The following is a 24,934-nucleotide window of genomic DNA, read 5'->3' as shown; positions in this document are numbered from 1 at the left end:
GATCCTAAAGGGAACCATAAATCAAACTTTGATTCGGGAAAGAGAACTCTGGAGACAACGGCCTTAGCTGTATAAGGACAATATACGGCAAGTGTGACCACTGAGCAGGGTAAGAAGGACGGACAGAATTTGGTTTCGGTTCTTGTTTTTTGCGACTAACCGGGGAATGTGTTTGTAGATTTTGACGACTGCAATAACTCCTTCAAATTGATATGTACACAGAATTTTGGTGGTGAAAAATAGAAAGGACTGTATTTCGTCAGGCTTGATGCATTGTCAAGCCAGTGTACAGAATGAATCTGTGTTCTTATCATTTACTAGATCTCGGTAACTGAAATATGTTTTTGTCTCCTTCATTTCCATGCTTCCTCTCTAAATTGGTATCAGAATAGAAAGGACATCTTGAGCCTTCCTAGGAACAACTAGTTCGTGAAACATGACTCATTCGAACAAGCTCGTCCGTATCAAACAATGGACGGATATGTCCAATACATCAAAGCCACGTTTGCAGAAGCAGATCATACACCGTTAGGGGAAAACATTAGTATGGATCACGTACAAACCACGTACATGTCCGTAATCTTGTACCTATCTTCCTGGTCGTAAAATGCTTGTACTGACGTCACATTCAGATAAACCCTTTGGAAATGGAAGGTCCCAATCTTTTATTCTGTACGACCCGACACGGCTTGAGAATTGTTTGAAGCTTCGACGGCTCGCATTCTGGCGCTCACATCACGCGTTGCAAGTGACCAAAACAGAAGAAGAAGAAGAAGCTAGCACGAAAGCATCCATAAGGGAAGCGAAAAAGAAAACTTAGGGCCTGCAATGTGTGTTTTCTTCTGGAAATGCGCACTCAGAACACAACTTGCCGGAAGCCCTTTTGATAAATTTGTCACCAAGTGGGAAGAAAAGGTCAGACTTCTGCAACTTCTTGTTAACTTCATTTGCTGTTGGCGGCTGGTTTTGTCGCTTCTTTGACTGGTGAATGGTGAAGGTGATGTCTTCTTTGAATTGTCCAGAGTTGGGTTTTCCTGAGTCCAGCTCACAAATCTTCTAAAACGTCAGAGGAAATCATCTTATTTTTTCACAGGTGAGGGTGGATAAAATTAAACCCATCATAAAAATAGTCGAAATGAAATCTCAAAACTAGCAATATTCCATATTAATCTAAATTGTCAGGCTTAATCCTGAGACCTACCCCCACTTTGTCACTTCATCTATGATCCCTCTTCCTTAGTGCCTTTTGTGGGTAGTTACCTGAATCACCTAAAAATATGATAAGTTCCAATAATTTGATCTTCAATTTATCTGGGACTCATAACAGTGAGAAGAAATTTATTTAGGTCATTCATGCGACATATCATTGAACAATGATCTATGTTCTTTTGAATAATGATGCTATGCGCATCTTGCTTTTGAAGGTCTATGGTGACCATAAAAGTAGGGCTAAGCATAATGGACCGACCGACTCGAAAGAGCCCATACCGGACCGAACTAGCATGTTTGGTCCGATTTCTAGGGATTTCGATCGATTCCCGATTCCATAAAATTGGAACCCGTTACGGTTGATCTTGTTTCCGATTCCAAGGGGAACTAGACCAACCAACCGAATAATATTTTTTTTTTCTAAAAAGGAAATTCTAAATGTAAACCTATACCTAACCTAATATGCTAAGAATGCTTAGTATGACTTTTAAGTTTAGCGACACTGCGATATAATTAACGAGAGGTGATCTAGTAAATATGTCGTTAACGAGAAAAATTTAACTACAAATCACAAAAAAATGGTGCAACCGGTCCAATGATTGGATTGACTCGAGAAATGGAGGCGACCAATCGGGTCCGATTCCCGGTTCAAGGGTGGGATTGAACCGGCCCGGACCGGAAACCAATCACCCCTACTTAAAAGCATGTCTTAGGTTTAATAAAATATTGACTGAACTTAGTTAAATCAGTCCGTTCGATCAGTTAGTTCTAAGTAGTTCATCTAATTAATTTGATAAACTCTTGGCTAATTAGTTCATCTTGGAGGACCAAACCAAGCCGCACAGAAAGTAAAGGTGCTAATAGAATAAAGCCGGATTGACCAATCAAATTAATAGATTTAAGCATGGACTGGTAAAGACTAAAGAGAGTCCATGCTTCATGAGTCAGTCATGACATGGCTCTTATTACCTAATTAACCTATTATAGTTTATAATTCAAACTGTCCCACTCTTTGACCAAAGGAAATTACGATGGAGGTGTCACTCATGCTCACATATGATATGATGATATGACTTTGATTGCCGTATATAAAATCATTAATGGTTGGATCTTTTTGCAATGAAAAGACCTAAACAAAAAAAGTTTCAATTATTAGTCCTTTTCGGTTTAATCAATTTGGGACTTATTGAAAAGTGCTTTTAACATTATTTTGAGCAACAGATTAGTTTGTGATTTCTGCTGCATTGAGTTTTCCCATGACATGCGTTCGTGTTATTTTATTTCCTGAACAGGCAAAAAGCTACTATTTAATTAAACAATAGGGTAATTCCTAAAAAGGCATTATATTAAAGCGAGTTGCCAAATTGAAAAGCTAAGTAATTTTATAAATATAAACTCGAAGAAATACTAAATATAGCGGTCGGCTTGACATGACTCGGTTCGACCGAACTCAATTATCGAGACGTTAACTTTGCCATAAACTTATGTTGAACACCGTTGGATTTATTTTTACTGAAGAGCGGCAAAAATTGGCATGATAAGCCATTCATTTGCTACCAACTTTAGCAAATAGTTAGTGAAGACTAATAATTGCACTCAAATTAGAGTTGTGATCTCCTTCTTTTGGTGCGATTTTTTCCCTTCGATGAATAGGGCTTGGATTCAAAGTCTTGATGATGAAAATTTTCTTCGGCTCCCAATCGATTTTTGTCGAAATGATCCTAGCGTTTTACTTTGACCCGTACTATGCTTATGGTGTGTTTCCTCCAGCTACGGCAATTGCACGTGAAAAGGGACACGGGGGCTTGAAAAATTAACCATCTATCTATGTATGGTCCAAGTAATAGTTGGACCAAATTAATTGGGAAACTATGTGTCCGTGGTCACTATCGGGGACCACAAATTAACATGTAGCAATCAGCACGACCATCAAGTTTTGTTTTGTTTTTTTGTTTTTTTGGGTCAAAGCACGACCATCAAGTTGAAGGAAAAGAAAGTTAATGGAAGTTTGTCCATAGTGCATCTACCACACTTTAAATTAAATATTTTTTTTTATAATTTTAATCCAAATGATAATTTGATAATTTTGTATTGAGTGCTATTAGTTAATGGCAAGCAATTAAAATAAATGCCGTACGCCAATTGCCCGGCCAATGATTTGTGAAGGTCGACAGCGAAGTCGATTTTGACCAGTAAGTTATGCTATTAAACTTTAATCGACATCATCATTACCTAACGTCAATTCCAGACAACTTAGTGGTCAAAGGTCAAACTTTTATTCACATCTGAACTCTAATTTAGTAAGGTGTTGATGGAGGTTAGTGGCCTCTTTTCGTCTTTTGTTTTGTCTCTTTGGTGTTACTTGGCGTGCTCTCTCTCTCTCTCTCTAAAGTGCATGCACATGCATTTCTTTAAATTGGACAAAGGAATTGGGAACCTAAAGAAAAGCATACAAATCAAACTTGTAAGAAAAAATTTCAGATCTAATTGCTTTTATCTTGATTAAAATTACTAATAGGCTTCTCTCTCTCTCTCTCTCTCTCTCTCTCTCTCTCTCTCTCTCTCTCTCTCTATATATATATATATATATATATATATATATATATATATATATATATAAGACACAATCTTATTGCTCTAACGTGTTTTATGGAAAAATCTACAATGGAGACCCTAATTTGTGGAAATGTTTTTATTTTGTCTATAAATTTTATATTAAGAAGTTTCTTTTAGTTGAGAAAGTAAATTGATTCTTAATTTTTTACCAAACTTTTCCTGATTCCTAAAGTTGCCAATCAAAAAAATCAATCTTTGCAATCAATGTGCTCTCCCGGTTCAATCTTTGCATGTGAAAAAGAAACATAAAGAAAAATATTAGCACTCACCGCTCCGACTAAGTTACCAACTTTGAAATTCAAAGTAAAAAATCTATCTCAAAGCGGCCAAATCACCCCATTAATATATTGCATCCAATCAAGTTTTAACATATACAGAATTAATTAAAAGGTGAAGATATAAAAAAAAAAAAAAAAAAAAAGAGGAGGAGGGTTTGAACTAAATGAGTCAAAAAGCAAAAAAAAATTGGTGCGTAGTGTGGAGGGTAGCTCTCCATTTCTAGAAACTTGCAGCACATGTGTTGAAAGTTATGACTCATGTGAGGGGGAAGTCTTGTCAGTATTCCAAGATCAAGAGAATCTACTATCCGATACCTGTCTTTTTTTTCTTTTTGGTTTTTAGTAAAGAATTGATTGGTTTGGTCTGGCTTCAACTTTACTGTGGCATACATAAATGGGGCTCCAAATCATAAGTGGGGATTGAAAGTCATCCCTGAAAACATGGGCTGTTCTATATTCTGGTGGCTCTTCTTTGTTTTATTATGTTGTTCTTTCATGTGAAGATCAGGGACCTGTCTTTAGATATTTTATTTGATGACATGATGTTCTGGCCACTTGGCCATCTACTTATTAATATATATTTTTATGTGTGTATGTGTATATTCACAGTGTGTACCTCAATCTCAAAGTTGTGTTAATTAGACCTGTGGATGTGGAAGTAATATCAAACCTTTCTTCCCTTGTATCTCTCCAAGTCCTCATGGGGGGGTGGTCCCTAATTTTACACCATAATCACTAATCAGTACTGTTGCTGAATGATGTTATCAGTTTCAATCTATTTACCCACGATCTGAGTTTATTTACCCTCGAAGTAAAAGTGAGAATTAGCTTAACCGATTGAACCATTTTTTTTTCATTAAGCAAACCAGTAGCTGTGCACGATGAAGTCTCGTATCCCAGTTTAGTGAATTCCAAATATATATGCTCTTGTTCGCCTAGTAACTTTATTCATTCCGATGACTTCAAATTTCCTTCGATGGATTGTCTGGATGTATTGACAGAAACATGAGGCTATTTAGATATTCAAAGTAATAAGTTCCCCAACAATTTGGTCAACATACGAAGGACGTCGGAGTGATTTACACTTCTCTCTCTCTCTCTCTCTCTCTCTCTCTCTCTCTCTCTCTACGCACAGACACATATCAAGCCAACCTAGTTGTGTAGAATCCACGTTCAAAGAAAACGCCCAACTATTCCCTCTTCAGTGGGTCAGATTGACCAATTTGTTGGATATATTGCAGTCTGAGAGAGCGATGGAGAAAGATGAGTGGGGGACCATCTTCCAAATATCATTCCATATTTCTAGTGGCGGTCTCTTGCTCTTTTCACCAAGGATAAGACCCTTCTTTTGGCCTCGTCTCCCTCTCCCTAGCTCTCTTTCTCATCTTGTGTCTTCATGCTCGTGTTCTCATCTGATTCCTTCCAACTAAGATCTTAACTTTCTGCTCTTCCAGTCTTGCCTATCTTGCTCTTCATTGCTAGTGCGGAGTTGCGACTTTGCGTCACAGGCATCATTGTTTGTTCCTTGGTTTTTTGATCGAGGTTGATCTTGATCCTCATGAAGAAGGCTGAAATGGGCACACCCCATTTGTTCAGATGCCCGATAAGCCTCGACTTGTTCACAGATCCAGTCACTCTTTGCACTGGCCAGACCTATGACAGACCCAGCATTGAGAAATGGCTAGCTGCCGGCAACCTCACCTGCCCCGTTACAATGCAGAAGCTCCACGACTTATCCGTCGTCCCCAACCACACTCTCCGCCATCTGATAGAACGGTGGCTAGAGACCCGCCACCAGTTCAATCCCGGTCTCGAGACAGTTGATCCTGATCACTCCCTGGTGGCCACACTGAAGAGTACACTTGAGTCGCAGGAGGTGAGCGTGATCAGTAAGCTCCAAGCTCTAGAGGAAATCAGTGTTCTGTGCGAGGAATCCACGTCGAGGTGTAGTTTGTTTCTCCAGCTGGGTTTCATCCCTTTGTTGTTGGAACTGATTCTTGGGAAAGTGGAATCCGAACTCTCCCTTGACCATGTAAAGTTCCTAGAACAAGCACTGGCTTGTTCTCTGCAATTGCTGGCCAATGGAGGAGTGAAGTCACTGGACATACTCAAAGAAGACTCTAAACAAGCATCGTTGGTGAATTTGTTCAAACAAGGCACAAATAGTATCAAGCTCCGCATTTGCCAAGTTGTGGATACAATCTCGTCATCTTCAGAAACGAAAGATCTCTGTGCTGTACTCGGCAGAAACCGCAATTTCCTTAGTCAGATAATTCTCCTCCTTCCCGAAAACTCCGAGGTTTCCGAGGCGGCAGTCAGGGCAATATGGTCGTTGTGTTCCCTAGAGTCGAACGGGAGGAATCTGGTGAGAGAAGGCGCGATGGATGCACTGGTTGCCCACATTTCAGCTTTGTCTGCCGAAAAGGAGAGACGCGAAAGATGCTTCTCACCACTAGCGGTGTCCGCGATAGAGCGGCTGCTTCAAGGGAATGGCCAGGCGAAAGAGGCATTGCTCGATAACCCAAACGGCGTATCCTCTCTCGTCAGGATGGTCTTTGGAGCATCAAGTCATGAAGGGAGCGAGAGCGCGGTCAATTCCCTTACGATCGTATGTTGCGATTCATCGTCGGCACGAGAAGAGGCAATCAGGGCAGGAGTTTTGACACAGCTGCTGTTTCTTCTACAAAGCCAGTGTACTGGTTGGACCAAGACAAAGGCCAGGATGCTGCTCAAAATGCTTGGATCATCTATCTAGTCCTGGGAGAGAAAATATCAAAGCAAAAAGGAAAACATGAATACTACAGAAAAAGAAAAGGGGAATCAAAGCAGGAGTTGTTGAATACTGGGACTTGATTAGGATGTCTGATCTGATGTCTATGTGGATCTTGATTGTGATTTGCCATCACTCACTCCCTTTACTGGTATTGTCTATATTTCATGTAACATCATCCCCCCATATAAATTATCAGTTTCTGTCTCATCAACTCTAAAAAGATTTCAAAGAAAGCAACTGTTTTTGAGTATATTCTGGATGCAACGGTGGCCCTGGAAAAAGTTGGGTCTTTTTAAGAACTATTAGGAAAATCAACAGTACCTGCTATATTTCCTGTTGCAAACAAATGTGAAATTTCAGGGATAGCTGATAAGGCTCAGTCTTTTTTCTAGTATGAGAGAGACTATGGTGTCTCCATATTCAGTATCATTTAGTCAGAGAATGGCCACACAAGACAAAGCCAAAAGAAAAAAAGTGAGGAGAGAGAGACAGAATAACCTCCGTTCTTTAATGTCCGATGCTCGAGATTTTCAGAGAATGCCCGGTCACTTAGCTTTCTGAAAAATCCAGCTAAGTTTATAGGCACAGAATAGAAAAGGGTGAAGTAAGGAGTGCTCTTGAGTGAAACCTCCTCTGCAGCTAAGCTCATTCTGAAATCTCATACCGCAATTTCTTGACCAAGGTTGCTGGCCTGCTTATCGAGTTCAAATTGCTAGCTCGCACGTCTTATAATATTAACGTGAGTGCACATTATCGAACATTGTTTAGAGAAACAAACAAGAGTCATTTGTCCAAATCTTTTCCATCCCTTGCTTATGGATCCACTTAAGCAGCTTTAAAATTAGATGCTTTAGGCAAAAGTCTCCATTTTGGCCGGTCTTTCAATGCATGATCAAGAATTCACTTCACCTACCCTCAACCTTGCAGTAAAGATACCAAAGAAAGAGCGGTTTAAAGACCAAGATATGTTTGATTGATAAATTGAATACCAACATCAGAAGTTCTCTTCAGGAACCAGTGTTCCGCACCAACAAAAAGACACAAACAACACAAACTTAAGAGACTGTTATGCTTCTTGGGTCATGAGAAAGCAAATTTCCGCAAGTTCCTTAGTCCAAATTTGGTAGCTAGGTCTGTTACTGAGTTCGAGTTGGAGTGGTCGACTTAGTTCGATGTGCGGAAACTGAACCAAAATATCACTGAAGCATATGAAAAAGAGGGAGGTTTTTCGAAGAAAGGGGGTCCGCGCTTTCAGCCCATAAAATGAACCAGTAGCTGGCAGTCCTAATTTCTCTTACGGGAAGGACTTTAGAACAGGAGCAACAGTAAAGCACTCTCATGCTTCAACGACAGAGAACCGACCATCCTTCGGGAGCAAGGGTCAAAAGCAAGTAGGCTAAGTTCAACTGTTGTTGACTTTCCCAGAACCGATATGTCCTAAAGTAGCTGTCTAATGTGAAATTGGGACTGGCACTAGCAACAAGTGGAATTCCCAACTGGGTTAAAGCAAAAGGCCTTTTGGGAATACATGCATAAAAATCCTCGAGCCACGCCAATTAAGCTTTATTCAGTCAACATCACAACAGTGTGGAGCACGTCATGCGACTTTGACAAGGTGAAGGGTATCATGAATTTTCAACATGGAATCATCTAGTTCAAGGGGATGTTGTCCATACTCCAACCCTTTCCCCCCCCCCCTTCTCTCTTCTCCTCTTCTCTCTCTCTCTCTCCTTTTTTTCAAACACTGCAAGAACATGCCAAAAACACAAGAAAAGAAAACAGAAGTATGCTGCTATTGCAACATTTACTGTTGGTTAAGTAAGTTGAACATGGCAGAAATCAGGACCTTATTTGAGAATGTCTAAACTGGCCAGAGTTCTCTTATCTGAATGACTCGAACTATAGTTTAACCGCTCAATGCTATTTATACAAAAAAAGTATAGCCTTGCCCACTTTACACATCTGGCCGCATCTTGCCGAAGTTCTTGCTAATATAAGCTAATCTGCAACTGCTCTGCTCTTTAGGTCTTCGCAAACAGATACAGATAGGTCAGTTTGCCAAGTTAAAAGGAGATTACAAGTCACAGAGCAGGCTGTTGAACTTTGCTTAGGTGACCCAATGCAGCTACCAAACTCCCTGGAAAGAAGAAACTCAAACCAAGAACTATGAAGACTTCTCCTACATACCTAAACAGTAGCATCAAGCAACACGTCCAAACATAACAAAACATGTGCCCGAAATCACTCGATAAAGGCATGCACCTGGTGTGATTGGTACCCACATGACAACCAATTTTTACCAGAAAGACAGAGACTTCGTATAACTCTCGCGCGTGCATACTCTTTGATGTGAAGTCCATCTAGAAGGAGGTTCCTGGTAGGTACGACGTTATTAAAATAAAAAAAAAAAGACCCACAAACAAAAACATGCAATCAAGAATAAAAGAATCATTGTAGGTATCTGTCAATATGACTGTAGAGTGTATGGGCGTAACCTTTCAGTGCGATTGTTATCTATACTATAAACTGGGTTGGTAAAAAGAACCCTCTGTTTCTTGCAGGAAAGGCAAAACAGGAGGACAATTTGCAGCTCCAAAAGCACTTTTAAAGTAATGGAAAATAGCTAACAATCCTCATGCCAAACATAATAATAGTGATGATAACAATAGTAACAATCACACTCGAGGAGTAGGGTCAAAAAGCAAGCATCCCAAGTTCAAGCATTCTTGACAAGAGCAAAAAAATAGTACACTTTACATGCTGGATACTGAATCGAGAGCAAGTACCTCGTAATATAGGATGGAGCACTTAAAAGGGTTTCTTGGGGATATATTTTCATATGCACAAAAAAAAGAGGTCTCTCGGGATGACCAAGACGAAATTAAGGAAAGGGTGCTTTCCTCTTGCCATCCTCCAATGAAAACAAATCCCAAATGTGTATCAGACGAACCACCGATTTCGCCGAAGCTTCCGGGCGTGGTTCAGGAGATGGGTGACAAAAGTCCAAGGGTCGAAGCATATCCTACTTGCTTTAGAATTTGAACTACAGTAAACTAATTCAAGGGAATGCTGTAGCATGTCGTTGCCATGATTTGTTGCCCAATGATTGCTTTCCCAAAGCGCAAACAGTATGTGGTATTAGCACTTGACAAAGTGTGCCTGAAGATGGTTAGAATGACAAATTTGGCATTCTCTAGGTAAACTCTAACAGATAGCCGTATTGCTTGTTTCCCCTTCTGTGCATTACTTTAGAGGTAAAGACAAATTCTCACGGGGCCAAACAGGCATGCTGATATCTTTTTTCCCCTGATAGTCAGAGTCAGTACATTAAAGAGGTCATCTGTCAATAGACAAGAAAGTATCAAAAAATTGATGGTGAAGAAGCAAGCTTAAAAAAGTAGCTACCACAAATAGTTATACACAACCCATACATCTACAGCGCAAAAATAGCAGCAACGATCAAGATGCAGTTTGTCCTTTGAGGCAAAGCTAAGTGCAATTTTTCATAATCTCACAAAGCACAAAGGTAAAGGATTTAGCACGGATAACAGGGGTTGAAAAATCATCAGGCGCCATTTTGCTGCAAAGCTCATCGAAGAGCGAGTACAATGATCCATCTCAGTCATAAGGTCTACTACACAGCCTAACTTTCTCTCGGCGAATTGGATTACAGACAGGTCCACAAAGAATAAGATATAAACACTTGTACGACGATGCGAATCAGTTCTTGCTGAGCAGCTGCGTGGGAAACGTGATAACTATTTGTTTATGTAAGTGTGATGAATTGCTGTAATGAACTGACTAAACTCGGGGGCCAGTGCTTCGTCTCTTTTACATACGAAAGATCTGTGTAGTGGGGATCCAGTAGGGTTGCAATTGTGAACTGGTTTTCAGCAAGCAAGAGGGCATGCTTGTCCACATATAAGGCTGCTGCAAGAGCTGCATGGACTTCTGTACATACATTGCAAAACATTATCCCTACGGAAACACCAAACTTTTCATTTCTCAAGGATTGCACCAATGTTAATTTTTAACAAGTACCTGGATATCCCTTCAATGATATGGCAACATCCTCCATCTCTGCAATAGCTTCTTCCCTATCACCAACCTCATACAATGCTAACGCCCTCCCAACTCTTGCATATTCTGATAATGCGAAGTCTTTATAACCTTCAATCACCTTGAATAAGATGAAGAAAAAAGTCATATTAGGAACTTCAAATGTTTTCGCAATATTGAAGTGCAAACAGAATGTTGACTAGATATCCAGGCCAATGCATGAGGCTCCTGCATTGAGGGATGAAGGGTGTCACAGATATCACCGGTTTGCATTGATAAGAGTTCAGTCTTCCTCAATAATACCTCCTCATACAGATTATCGTACGTGTCATTTCCTTCTACTTAATCTAGCAGGAGCTTTAATTTCATATACGTGAAAATTCAAAAGATTCTTGTGACAGGAGCAGGACTTCCGCGTAATAGATGAGTCCAGGACAGTTGACGTTTCACAAATGGTCAAAGATAACATAGAAGTATCAAGCATATCTAACTGATGATGCTGGGATCGAGTTCCTCTTTCAATGTTATACATTCAATCAACTTCTCAAAATCCAATCAAGAACACCACTCACAAACCAAAAGGCAGGTACCTTTCGATTAACTACCCACCAGTTCGGAATCTCACAGGAACAAATTAAGAACCCAGGCGAGTATCGAGATTCAAAAATCACGTAACACCGTTACAAACTGTTCTAAAAGCACGAGTGCGTGATTCGACTTCACAATACCTCAACGCTCTCGCAACAAGCATTCCAGCTAAGTCCTCACACTAACAGGAGCAAATGCAGGATTCAACAAGAGCCAAAAAAAAGTTCAAGAGATTAAATAAAGGCAGACACACCTGAGTGAAGTAGAAGAGGGCTTTGCCAAAATCACCCTGAGCCTGCAATTCTCGCCCTTTCTCCAGCAGCCCCACGGCCTCCGCGACCCTCAGAGACTTGGCGGCGCTCGCGCTTCTCTCATCGGGGCTCACGGGGTCGAAACCCTCCAGAGCGTAGCAATGGAGGACGTTGGCCGCGTCGTTGGTGGCCGCGGCGAGGAGGAGAGCGCGCGCCGGGAGAGAGAGGAGGAAGAGCCGTCTGCTCGAGGGGTTCTTGGTCCGTGAAACGGAGGGTGGTGGGTTCACGGTCTGAGGGTGGAGACTTGGGGGTTTCGAGCTTGGACGATGCGAAGGAAGGAGCTGAGAAATGGGTGCTCTGCAGTTGAAATGGCGCGTGCCCATTGTCAGCTCTCTGCAATTTCTTGGGGACGAGAGAGAGAAGAGAGAGAGAGAGATTTTCATCGTCATCATCTTCATTTTCTTTTTCGACCCAAAAAAAAAAATTTTAAAAAACAATTATTTTCCTTTTTTTTTTACGAAATTATCAAAAACACCACTACTAGACTGAGTAAAAGCATTTAAATTACTTGTCTAAACTTTGAGACGTAAAATTCGAAAGTATTCTTTAAGATGAAGAGAATAAAAATATTTTTCTCAATTTAGAGGGTGGTGGTGGGAAAAGTAGACTTCACGTCATCTTTGAATAGGATTGTATAGTAGCGTCCCGCGCTTGGAGTGAATCATCGAAACTTCGGCTCCTACGTTGTCGATTTGTGCTTCGCACGGTGTCTTCAAAACAATTTTTCGACGACATACCCCTAGTCCAAAGACATTGTGTACATTTTTTTTTCAAAAATGAAATATCGATCTTCACTTACTAAAAAAACTATTTATGTGTTGTTATCTAGTTTAATTGTCATTTTCTAGTTTAATTTTTTTAAAAGGAAATCGCTCTTATTTATATCATCTTCCGCAATAGAAATTCATTTGATAACGCAACTTCTAGAGTAAAAATCGATTTGATCACATAACTTCATTTTTTTACTTTTGCAGCTATTTTCATAAGTAAAAAAAAAAGCAACTTTTACTCCGAAGCAAAAGTAGAAAAATCAACTTCTAGCGATAAGTTGATTTTTAGAGCAGAAATGCTTGCCATGCGCTAAATAATTATTTGTTGCCATGTAAAAATAGATAAAAATTAAAACTTAATTATAATACAGAGAAGTTGATGATTATGCATTAGACATGTTAGTAGTTATTTTATTATAGGTTCTAAGTTAATAGTTACCTATAAATAAGACTGATTTTGGATATATCCAGTATTATTACTTAGACGAGGACTTACTAATCCCTTGAATAAGTTATCAACCAAGTTAAATTTCTTACTTTTCTAGACTAAGTGTTATTTTGGTGTTGAGTATGGTTATGCCACGTCGTAGCCAGGCTATTAACTGTTGTAATTTGTGCATTTGATAATATATATTTTAAAACTATGTACACTAAGAAATAGGTTAAACAACTTCCTAAAAAATGCGATAATTATGGAGTGCTATAACTATGACAAATTTATCAAATGTCTTATAAAATTTTTATTTTCCTACACGAAACAATAATATCAAGATAAAACACCACGACAATAGTTCGTCTTACCGCATGACCATATTTCATACATCTACATTGGGGAATACCAAAGACAAATTTGGATTATATTTGGGAAGACCACTTTGTACTTTAACGCCCATTATTCTTGTGTCCATAATGAAAATGTCATTTCCTTTTCAAAATTCATATATTCTTACCCTCGTTAGAAACATTCAAAACCATCTAGGAGGGGGAGTTTGATCTATTCAATTTCGGGTTATGCTTACAAAGTGAATGGGATTTATAAAAATGAAGATATGTGATTGGTTGCCATGGTGGTGCCGTTGACATGCTTATGCCAAGAAGAGACGCCTCGGGGCTTTCATAGTTTGAGTTGTCAGGATCATTGTTGTTAACTATTATTAGGTTGTTAGGTTTCAACACCCGTTAACTCCTATATCCCTTCGTTTGTGTGGAAGAGTTACCAAAAAGTATTCTAAATCTATTGTAATTGTGCCAATTCACTTCTAAATCTTTTTTTTTTTATCAATTCAATCATAAACCTCTTGTGTTTGTGCTAATTCAATCCATTTGGCTTCGTGTGTTTATGTTTTTTTCAACGCCGGCGTGACCTATCTTTACTAATATTTTAAAAATTTTTGAATTAATTTATTTTTTCCTTTTCCTCTTTCCTTTTCTTTTTTTAATTTGTTTCCTTCATTCTTCCTCTATCAGTATTGGCTTGACGGCCTCCGCCTCCGGCCGGTCATCGGGCTTGGTGGTAGGCTGGAGGAAGAAGGAAAAAAAAAAAAAAAAAAAAAAGAATACTTAAATAAATAATGACAATCGTAAATTAGGGCATTGGGAAAGGGGAGGGGGGGGGAAAAAAAAAGGGGGGGGGGGGGGGGGGGTCTCCCCCCCCCCCCCCCCCCCTCTTTAGTTCTTTATAAAATAAAAAAATTAAAAATAATCTTAAAATACAATCTCCCTTTCATTTTGTCACAAATCTCCAACTCCAAATCCTCTCAAATGCCAAATCCCCAATTCTTCAATCCCGACTAATTTCTCAATTCTCCAAAAAAAAAAAGGAAAATGACATGGAGATTCAGATCCCATTCGAATATGATCCTAGTATGCAAGTGGGAAGAGACACGATAATATCAACTATGTCCGATTAACGGAGCAACCCAACAAAGAAAGTCTTCATCCTCCCCCGGTATAAAAAGCAACCAAATGAGCAACGGAAGGGCCGAAAATACAACAACTACAAGAAAAAAATAAATATTGTGAAACATATAAATTTATGAAAACCAAACATTGAAAAAACATAACGAAGGAACAATACGCAACAACAAATCCTTCTAACCTCATCCTTTATTTCGTTTCACAACTTTATAAACAAACATTAGGTGAATATGTTGCCCTTGATCATGCTCAATTTAAAATTTTAATATAAATATTTGATAAATTTGTCGCGCCAACTATTCCAAAAATACTCTTAAACGCAAGTTTTCATCTTTATAAAAGAAAAAATCTTACAAAATTTTTCAAATTCAATGGACGTGTGCATATAGGTAGCGATATTTGGAGTGATCCTGGCAAATATTCTTATATGGGTGTCACGTGTCATTGGATAGATAACAATTGGATGATTCAAAAAACTTATCATTCCGAGTTTTATAAAGCCATTCGCTCATAATATTTATAGAATAATTAGGCAAGTTTTAGAAGAATATAATTTAATAAATAAAGTATTTTCAATTGGTTTTGATAATGCCGCCAAATACCGCTTCTATTCCCAATTAGAAAATATTGCAAACCCACTTTGACAATTTTCACATTAGATGTCTTGTCATGTTTTAAATTTATTGTACAAGATGGTTTACAACTCTGACACTTCCTCGCCCTAATAAAGGCAATAAATTTTTATGGAGTCGTCCCCAATGTAGAAATCATGGGAAAATTTTGTAAACAAATGGGAGAAGGGCAAGAAGATTTCCAAAGATATTCCGACCTTTTAATTTATTTTAAACTTTTGAATATAAAGATTTATTATTTATGTTTATTTCACAAAATATTCCAAATTACTTTACTTCCTCAACATTGGGACGTTGCAAGAAAATTTTAGATATTTTGAAAATTTTTAATGATGCCACTAAGACTTTATCGGTATTTATTATCCTACAACGCATTTATTTTTAATAGAGTGTGTTAATATTGGTAGTGTTTTTAGTGAATATGAAAATGATACCAATTAGGTCGAACTATTTTAGTAATGCGAAAAAATGGTTGCATTATTATTTGCAAATTCCTCTTGTCTATTTAGTTGGTATTGTTTTTGATCCACATATTAAATTAGAAGGTTTACAAGATTATTTGAATGTGTATTATCATGATTGTTTATATTGGAAGATTCAATAGATATTTCAAATATATTAGGACATATTAAAGAATCTATAGTAGCATTATATGGAGAATTTGTAGTAGATATAGTTTAAGTATTCGATCTTACAACTCGCCTCACGTAGCAAGGTGTAGTTCACTTAGTATAGGTATAATATGCTTAAAAAAAAAAAAAAAAAGGAACATAGTATTTGAATTAGAAAATATTTAACCACCAATTTGAGTTTCGTGATAAAATTCAAGAGTCACCAAATAGTATCAGTTCGCCCTCATCGTCGTCAAATATTACAACCCCTTCTTCAAAACAACATTTAGTGTTGGAGGATTAATTTCCCGCTCAAGATTAAGCCCGGACTCTAAGCTTGTGTGGCGATTGGACGAGGCAAATATACACCAAGAGTTAGATCGTGAACACGAATTTTTAGCGATGATGTTGGAGATACCACCGCCACGGGTACCACAATGAGTAGCGACGATGACGAGAGGTAAGTTGGGGTTCTCAAAGGTAAAAGAACTACATGGGCTTATTCTCACCCCAAGAAGATATGTAGGCGCTAATGATAATTCATTAAGTTCAAGCCCATTCCTTCTTTTTTTTTGCCCATATTTTATTACAATGTACAATTTAATTGTATTTTATAATTGATAATTTATTATATTTATTTTATTATTTATTATTTTAAAAATTATTATTAAAAGAACGAATGAACCGGCGGTTCGCTTAACGGAACCGAACCGGCGGTTCCACCGAACCGGCCGTGTCCGTCGTAAATGTATTAAGATATAGTTAAAAGTTAAACACGTTAGCGCCATGTTAGTGCGAGCCGGGCAAATAGATAGAATTGACATAAATGTAAAAACGTTTTGAATTAATTTATTTTTTCCTTTTACTTTTTTCTTTTCTTTTTTAATTTTTTTCCTTCATTCTTCCTCTAGCTAGCTATTGAGCTTGATGACCGGCCACTATGAGGTTGCGCCTCGGCGACCTCCGCCTCTAGCCGATCGTCGGGCTTGGTGGTAGGCTGGAGGAAGAAGGAAGAAAAAAAAAAAAAAAAATACTCAAATAAATAAAAACAATCGTAAACGTATTAAGATATAGTTAAAAGTTGGACACGTTAGCGCCATGTTAGCGCCAGCCGAGTAAATAGATAGAATTGACATAAATGTAAAAGGTTTAGGATTGGATTGACAAAAAAAAAAAGTTTAGAATGGAATTGGCACAATTGCAATAAATTTAATATTTTTTTAGTAATTTTTTCTCATGTATGTATTTGTTGGATTACGGATATAACCATATAGTATTTTATTTTCTGCGGAAAAAAATTTGCTATAAAAAAAGCAACTCGTCACGTGGAAAACTAACTAATTTCTAAGTAAAGAAAGTTACTTTTACTTATTTATTGATAAAACATAACATTAGTTTGCTGATTTTCCAATCTTACTTCAACACTCAATTCAAATTGATTCGATGAACTTTACTTTCTACATTATTTTCAGAACACACTGCTGTGCTAATCTCCATCCCAAAAAAATTTGTGTGACAACAAATTAGCAAATTAAGGCTGTTGTCTCCGTAATTTTATGAGGAGAGATGTAAAATTAACCAAATCGGATCGAGAGTGGCTGATGTGACGATTAGACAATCATAAAAAAGCAAGTGTGAAATGACATAAAAACTTACTACTTTGGACCTTGGCGATGTCTCGGGCCGGACAATCAGCAGAAGAAAAACCAAAATGTCACTATGATTGTGCTGGTCGGCCCTCAATCGTTGCTGAAGGGAGGTAAAAGGATGAAAAAGTGTTCATTGCTTCAGTCAACATCACAAAATTCTCTCACTACTTTGGAGATGTCACTGGAATATCGACACAAACGTGGGAATTTTTACCCTTGTACCCATCTTAACAACAAGAATATAATCTCGTATGGTCATGGATGAAAACCGGCCGATGATGCCTTATTTGCATAAAATGACGTGGAGTAAAGGACCAAAAACAATCCGACACATATCAAATATTTAAAAGACAACTTGCCAATTGCGTATAATCCGAGAATGTAACGATCACTCTCATAGAAAACTAGATGAACCAAATAGATGACTCAAGTAGGCAGCAGTTACGTCTATACTAGAGCCTAGAGGTGAGCATCTTGTTTTGCTTCTTTATTGTTTCCGTGATCATCTTGGTGTAAGGTCATGAAGAACAAGATGCACCCGGACCTTCTGAACATTATTAGAAAGGTCGGGTCATACGTCTATCCGTTCTAGCTGTAGGTCCTGGGATTTGAGAGGGATGTATTCAGCCAAGAGATAAACCTCGAGATGATCCGCGAGCGCCGACTTGTCGATGTTCTCATGGTGGTATGACTTGCACACGAAGTAAATCACGGTCTGCACGACGAGGCTGAAGAGGAACAGCTTGAACAGGAGCAAGAAACAAAGGACCGCAAACCCTAACCTCACAAACCCTGATCCGGATCCGAAGGCCACAAAGACGTTGAACATCGTTTGGATTGCCGTGGACCCAATCATTAGCCAGAGGATGATAGCTATCGACACCCCGAGCTTACCCTTGATCAGGTCCTTGCTCTTGAACATTGCCTGAATACCATAGATGTCCTCTAGGACTGAGATCACACCAGCCAAGTGCCAAATTACAGAGATATACACAAACCCAGAGAGGTATAAGATGAGGAGGATGAAGAATAGGGCTATTGTGATGGCGGCAGAGTCGAAAAGAGAAAACAAGAGGTAGAAGACTGGAAAAGTCACGAGGTTGTAGACGAAGACAGCGAGAAAACTCCATAAGAATGTGATCATGAGCCTCTTCCACACCTTCGGGACGACACTCATCACTCTCCCAAAAGTGATCGGTTTCGAGGTGTACACGCATGCGATCGTGTACACGACGGCGGCCGTGGAAAGAAGAGAGAAGATGAGATACAGGATGAAGTAGACCGCCCTAAAGAACCAGAGCTCAATTCTGTCCGAGGTCAGGCGGTCACTGAGCTTATTGTGTCTGGAGGTGTCGGCTTTGGTGCGGTCGAGTTCGCCCTCATCGTGGTGGATCTTTCCGAAGAGCAAGTTGGAGATCTCGATGTGAGCTAAGAAGATGAAGGAGAGAGGGAGGATGAGGGCGAGTGTGATTTGGCTGAAGATCTTCCTCCATGTGAATATGATCTTGATGGATTCCTTGATGATGCCAAGCAAACCAAGGAATTGCATTTCCTCTTGCTCTCGATCCATCCTCTGATTCCCCAAATATGTGGAGCTTCAAGACTGAGGGTGTTACAATTAGAACACGGTCTTTAGGCAATGATTAATCGTTCAAGTGAGTTTATATGTACATAAGGGTACTCTATCATATATAAAAAGAGATAAGTTAATGCGTACAAAACAAACCAATCATGCTTAAAATATTATGTAATCAACAAGCGGACGGCCTTCTCTTCCTACCATATTACCATGTATACCTATGTACATCGAGGACATCAATATTAGTTTCTCTCAACTTAAAAGGGAAAAGTGAAAAAAAAAAGTTATAAACCTATTGCATTTATGCAAATTCAATTTTAAACATTTTAATGATGGTAATTTAGTCCCAGGCCTTTTATAATTGAGCCAATTATTTACATCCGGCCTACTTTTACCGTAAATCGCTGGCATGGATATTTTCCCATAATTTTTAACGTATATTTTATTTTTATAATTTTTATAATTTTTTTCTTCTTTTCTTCTTTTTCTATTCTTTACTATTTAAGATTGAGGGCTGGCCAGGCCCTCCCCCAAACCCTACGAGGGTCATGGCGCCCTCGCTTGGCCCGAATATAGCGAGGGTGTCGCAGCCCCTACCTAGTTCCAACGAGGGTCACCGGTCTCAATCTAAAAAAAAAAAAGAAAGAAAAGAAAATGAAAAAGGAGAGAAAAACAAAAAAAAAAATTTTTAAAAATTTATGAAAAAAGGTGTCCACATCAATGCTAGCCGAGCCACGCAGGACTACCGGTGTCCCGTCGTCGGTTTTCACAAAATTTGCTGAATGGATTTAATTGACACAAATACAAAATGTTTAGAAATAAATTTGTATAATTAAAAAGTTTAGAACTAAATTAGCACAAATGCAATAGGTTCGAGATTCTTTTGACATTTTTTGCCAATTTAAGGAATAATTTGCTTGAATCTAACAACCAGTTCATTTTTTTTAAGTCTCTCGCGTTATGATATTTGGAAACGATTAGCAGTTTGAGTTTATAAATTGAATGTTAATCCTTCTTAGAAGGCACGACTTATCCTTTGATCCATAGGATCTACATATATCCAAGAATTGGAATGTATCTGCGGAGTCTTCAAGTGTGCGATATTTGGGGAAAGAGAAAGTAAGCAATGCATTTCTATTTGGGAAGTGAAACGGTAAATCCGGCGAGCGAAGGTACCAAAGTCAATAATCTAAGGAAACAAGTATTTTGTCTAGATTAGATCTCCTCTCAAGTGCCCTCTCGAAATGACCTAGATGACCAAGAAATCAGTTAATTAGACGTATCGTAAGGTCAGCCATTGATCATGAAAGATACATAGACCAATCCCATGAATGTCTATAACTTTTAGGTAACATCTCCCTGATATTATTTAAAAAAGTTACGATGATGACATGACAGAAGAGACATGATTTACAAGTCAGTCTATGGCTCAAAGCATGTTCATGGATCTATGTGCATACATATATGTCCATGTGTATTAATCTCATGAAGATTTATGGTTAAACAAAACTCAGCTACACGGCATTAACACGAATCATCAAATAATTATACACTTGATTGGGCTGACTCGCACTGTATTTTTTCTGGGAAGTACAAGTAATTATGAGGTCTGTACAATCTCTATGTAAGTCTTTGATCTTGTGAGTGGCATAAACTCCTGGATATGCCTGGAGATGCTCAGCCAAGATAGATTTGTCAACATTCCCATGGGGGCCAACATCGAACTTGCAGACGAAGTACATCACCGTCTTGGCGACGTGTCCGAAGAGAATCGCCGTGGACATCAACAAGAAGCGCGTCACTCCAATTCCTATTTGAAGCACCCTTTCAATCGCAACATCAAGCACAACGAACGGGTTGACCGGGTTGTGGCTTTAACGAAGAACTTCGACTAGTAACAGGACAATACCGTATGCTTGGAATTTATCTCATCTAATCCGAGGAAGGTTTACATTGCGGATGAAAATGTGATTTAATGATGATTATGTGTAGAAGAGAGATAAAAGAAGAGACGAGGGACACTCAAGGGAACGTGGTTCAGATGACCAATTGTGTAATCCCTTGGAAGGTTACATTCACCGTAGTAAATCTCCAATTCATCTTGTTTTCTTTAGGGAGGACTCATTATATTTTAATAGAAAGCAATACAACGAGTTACAGTAATAAATTTGGTAAGTACAGCTATCGCACAACCCAGCCATATTTCCTTCTATATTGGGATTAAGACGATATGGTGTCCGTTTCGCTCCAGCGCTCCCCCTCCAAGATGAAGCGAAGACGTCATCGAAGGTTAGCTTGGATACCGTAGTTTGGGAAAAATCTTTAGGAAAAGCCTTGGTAAATATGTCTGCAAGTTGCTTATCACTACGGTACACACACACACACACACACACACACACACACACACACACACATATATATATATATATATATATATATATATGAAGGTGCATGCGGAAGATTGTGTCGAAACAAACACATCATGCCATCATACAAAGGTAATCAAGGGAAGTAGGCACAGTGCCTAATAAGGTATTGCCTAAATCAACAAGATCATTCAACAAAGTTCGTAAACATCTAGTTCTATTTATATCTAAGTCATATCAGTTCCATACATAATGCAGTCAAAAGATAGGGGGAAGGTCGGTAAAACTACATCATGGCTGCTACCACATCACCACGACTACTGCCCTCATCCATCTTCATACCAGCACTGCTTGCGAAAAAGGTACTTGCCGTGCCTTTAACCAAAAATCTTGCTATCACATCCCTATCTCCACTTGCGTACATGCCTTCTCTACACCACTACCGCCACTACTATTTTCACCCTGCACAAAGGGAAGAGGTCCCACCAAACTTCCACCATAGGCTAACACATAAATGGCTACAAAATGATAGGGTACATGACCTATGGTTAACCCTACGTCTACCCACAAATCGCACAAAAGCACCCTAAAAGACACATTCAAAAAGTCCGTGCTCTGATGCTAATAATATGGAGACCCCGATCTTAATCTATGCTCTAATCGCATTTTGTTTTAATCTTTTATTTCACACAATAGGGTGCATGCGGAAGACTGAACTAAGATACAAGTGCATTCCAAACAATAGGCAGGCACGATGCCCAAAAGGTATGACATTACACATCGATTTCCTTAACCTATATAACATACACGCAATCAGATCGATCAACAAATTTCGGAAATAGATACTTTTATATATAACAAGAGATTTACATACATCGTTCAAGAGAAATAAAAACAGACACCCGAGAGACTAAAGCATAAAGATGATAACTCCCCATCGTCTACTACCACCACCTTCGGCATCCTTCGTCGTCCATCCATAACTACCACACGACCTTAGTCCAATAAGTAGTTGTCATGCCACCCGAACTTCAAAAAGCTTCATCCTCGTGTCCTATTGCGAGCCGCCACTATCAGACCTCACAAATGGGTTCAGCCCCGTGAATCTGCCATCATCATGTCTCTCAAATACGGCAAAGAACTTGTATGTAACAAAACTATTTGACTCTACCGCAAGCTCTAATGATGTCACCAGTCTCACAAAACAAGTGGCAGAACCGCCTGGGCTAGTGATATTCTCCATAACATATGAAAAGTTGGAGGGAGCACCGTAAATGAAATCGGAAGTCGAGGGTGTAATCGGCGTAGCTGTCAACTGAAAGAATAAGACCCACAATGGGTGAGTAGATAACTCAGCAAGGCATGCATCTAATCAAACAACCAGACTCATCAATTGACCCCTTGATTGGACAGGATACCTTAAGACAAACATGTAACATGATAAACTATTTTCTCCGAACTATACATTGTCGAATCTTCTAGTGGTAGCACTACCTCTTAGCTAAGCAACGATACGATTGCTCCAAAACTTCCTTAACTCACAACCAAAATACTATAAAGGCTAGTCCACGAAATAGCTTCGGCCAACCTCATTTCAACCGATTTCACTTTGATTCCATCCACCCTCAAATTATGACATTACAATAGACCAGTAGAATTATCAAACAACTCACAAAGCTACACAGTTCTCATACCCTGGACTTACCATCGCCGAACACGTCCTACCACCTATCTTGGAATCCATCTTGAATCGACGTCAAACTTAACAAGCAACCCATGTAGTCAAACTACCCATGTCCTCATAACACTACCTCTGACAGCAGATTACCCATGCATCCATGTTTACTCGTCCTTGAAATGCAAATCTGAAACCACATTTACATGAGCAGGAATTGGCAATTTGAGCTTGATTGAACTCTAATTAAACTGCCTAGTTGTAAACTAGATACACACTTGCCTGGGTTTGACGTTTCAGAAGAAACGAAAGTAAAAATGGTGTCGGAACAAGGTCGGTCTTGTTCTTCTTCTTGGTCGCATGTTGTTCAACCCAACGGCGACGGCGCGAGCAGCGGCGACAATGATGGAGCAGCAATGGAGGAGATTGGGGTGAGAGCTCGTTGTCGTCGGCATCGAGCTGGGGGTGCCATTATGGGTCAAGTGAGAGCGAAAGGAGTAGAGTCGAGAGGAGGGTGAGGGCGGGCGGAGTTCACAAGGGAGAGGTGAGGGGTGTACGTTTGCGTGGGTGGGAGTGAGTAGGAGAGAGAGTAAGTGGAGAGGAGGAGGGGTTTAAATAAAGGGTGGGTTAGCTGAGGAAGCGTCGCGTTCATACCGCGAACGAACTCCAGTGCGAAAATTCCCTTGTGATTCCAAAATAGTCCTCACCCCACACTTTTTTACTAATTGCAGTATGATTGTGCCTATTGACAAACTAAAGTTTAATAATCTGGTGCGTATAAATTAACTCCCAATTGCCATTTCGCTCATTAATCCAAATTCCGGTAAAATTCAAGCCGTCAGAACATTCTCTTCCCATGAACTAGTAAAATTCACGGGTGCCCTGTAACACACCATGGGAACCGCAGGTGTCAGTGGAGGCATGCTACTTATCATCTGAAAACCACAAATCAACAGAAGTGAGCTTAAAACTTAACGAGTAAAAGTCTAACACATAAAAAAATCAGATATATCAATTTTATAACAGACATGCCATCTCTCACTATATGACCAAATAGATTTAGTACAACATGGACACATGACTTTCTATTAACTAGATGTATTACTATATGTAATGTGCATGAGAATGCATTAGTTATTGCATTTCAAAGTCCACATCCATTTAACGGTACTACCGGTTTACTGACTAGCCCGTGAGGGTCATTCCCGATTTACTGACCGGACTTTTGTGGATCGCTATGTCCACATGCATCTCACTTTGAGGCTTCCCTGAATTCACACAACACGGAAACTCTCCAAATTCACATAGTGAAGGTAACCTGATTTCCAATCCCGACTCCCACATGGCTTCATTAGCATTAATCATCGATGTCATTATCACAATTCATTTCTCAATTGCAATGCAATTACGTGTTTATGCCATTCTATGTAACACATATCCATATGTTAAACAGTAATAGTCGTACCTCATGGCATTAAACGTGTTCAAATCGATTTACAATGCATCGTAATGACAATAGATACTTAGAATAAATTATTCAAGACCTCATGCTCCACATATCGAACACAAAATTGCACATTTGCTCTTATATAGCTCACAACCGAATCACTAACTACATGGCTTACATCATTTCATCACCAAATTCAACGAATTGACTACCAAATCCATTAATCCTGTCTCTCAAGGTTCTAACCTTTCCGATATGAGCAGCAATCAAGTTAATCGAAGTCCATTGAGTTCTAAAACCAGCAAAATCAAACACTTCCTCTCTCGATTTCCACTTTTCGCTACTCATGTTTAATGATTTATCTGTCAATCTCACTTGCTTGACATTTGAGGACACCAATTACTCTCATAGAATCAATATGCATAACACCTTGGTGCACCACAAACCAGAACCC

At 39.1% G+C, this 24,934-nt stretch overlaps 3 protein-coding genes across 3 annotated transcripts; 1 reads left to right on the top strand and 2 right to left on the bottom strand.

The window, feature by feature from the left end:
• The first annotated feature begins 5,365 nt into the window (after positions 1 to 5,365).
• On the top strand, positions 5,366 to 7,087 carry LOC115726495 (U-box domain-containing protein 26-like). The gene has a single exon (XM_030656391.2). The coding sequence runs from the start codon at positions 5,662 to 5,664 to the stop codon at positions 6,856 to 6,858; it is 1,197 nt and encodes a 398-aa protein (XP_030512251.2). The 5' UTR covers positions 5,366 to 5,661; the 3' UTR covers positions 6,859 to 7,087.
• Positions 7,088 to 10,410: 3,323 nt separating this feature from the next.
• On the bottom strand, positions 10,411 to 12,229 carry LOC115726494. The gene is made up of 3 exons (XM_030656390.2): positions 11,777 to 12,229; positions 10,918 to 11,056; positions 10,411 to 10,827 (listed from the first exon to the last, which is right to left on the bottom strand). The coding sequence occupies exons 1-3, from the start codon at positions 12,224 to 12,226 to the stop codon at positions 10,643 to 10,645; spliced, it is 774 nt and encodes a 257-aa protein (XP_030512250.2). The 5' UTR covers positions 12,227 to 12,229; the 3' UTR covers positions 10,411 to 10,642.
• A 5,755-nt stretch (positions 12,230 to 17,984) lies between these two features.
• Positions 17,985 to 18,983, bottom strand: LOC115726497. The gene has a single exon (XM_048278448.1). The coding sequence runs from the start codon at positions 18,981 to 18,983 to the stop codon at positions 17,985 to 17,987; it is 999 nt and encodes a 332-aa protein (XP_048134405.1).
• Positions 18,984 to 24,934: the final 5,951 nt, after the last annotated feature.

Source organism: Rhodamnia argentea, chromosome 1 (genome assembly GCF_020921035.1).
Source record: "Rhodamnia argentea isolate NSW1041297 chromosome 1, ASM2092103v1, whole genome shotgun sequence".
NCBI classification, from domain to species: Eukaryota; Viridiplantae; Streptophyta; class Magnoliopsida; order Myrtales; family Myrtaceae; genus Rhodamnia; species Rhodamnia argentea.
Note: the sequence above shows the minus strand (reverse complement) of the source record. Positions and strands in the feature narration are given on the sequence as shown.

Coding starts and splice junctions, on each gene's coding strand:
- LOC115726495 (XM_030656391.2), top strand. CDS start 5,662: ATGAAGAAGGCTGAAATGGGCACACCCCATTTGTTCAGATGCCCGATA.
- LOC115726497 (XM_048278448.1), bottom strand. CDS start 18,983: ATGGATCGAGAGCAAGAGGAAATGCAATTCCTTGGTTTGCTTGGCATC.
- LOC115726494 (XM_030656390.2), bottom strand. CDS start 12,226: ATGATGACGATGAAAATCTCTCTCTCTCTCTTCTCTCTCTCGTCCCCA. Junction 11,057..11,776: donor CCCTCTTCTACTTCACTCAG/GTGTGTCTGCCT, acceptor ATCTTATTCAAG/GTGATTGAAGGTTATAAAGA. Junction 10,828..10,917: donor ATCATTGAAGGGATATCCAG/GTACTTGTTAAA, acceptor ATGTATGTACAG/AAGTCCATGCAGCTCTTGCA.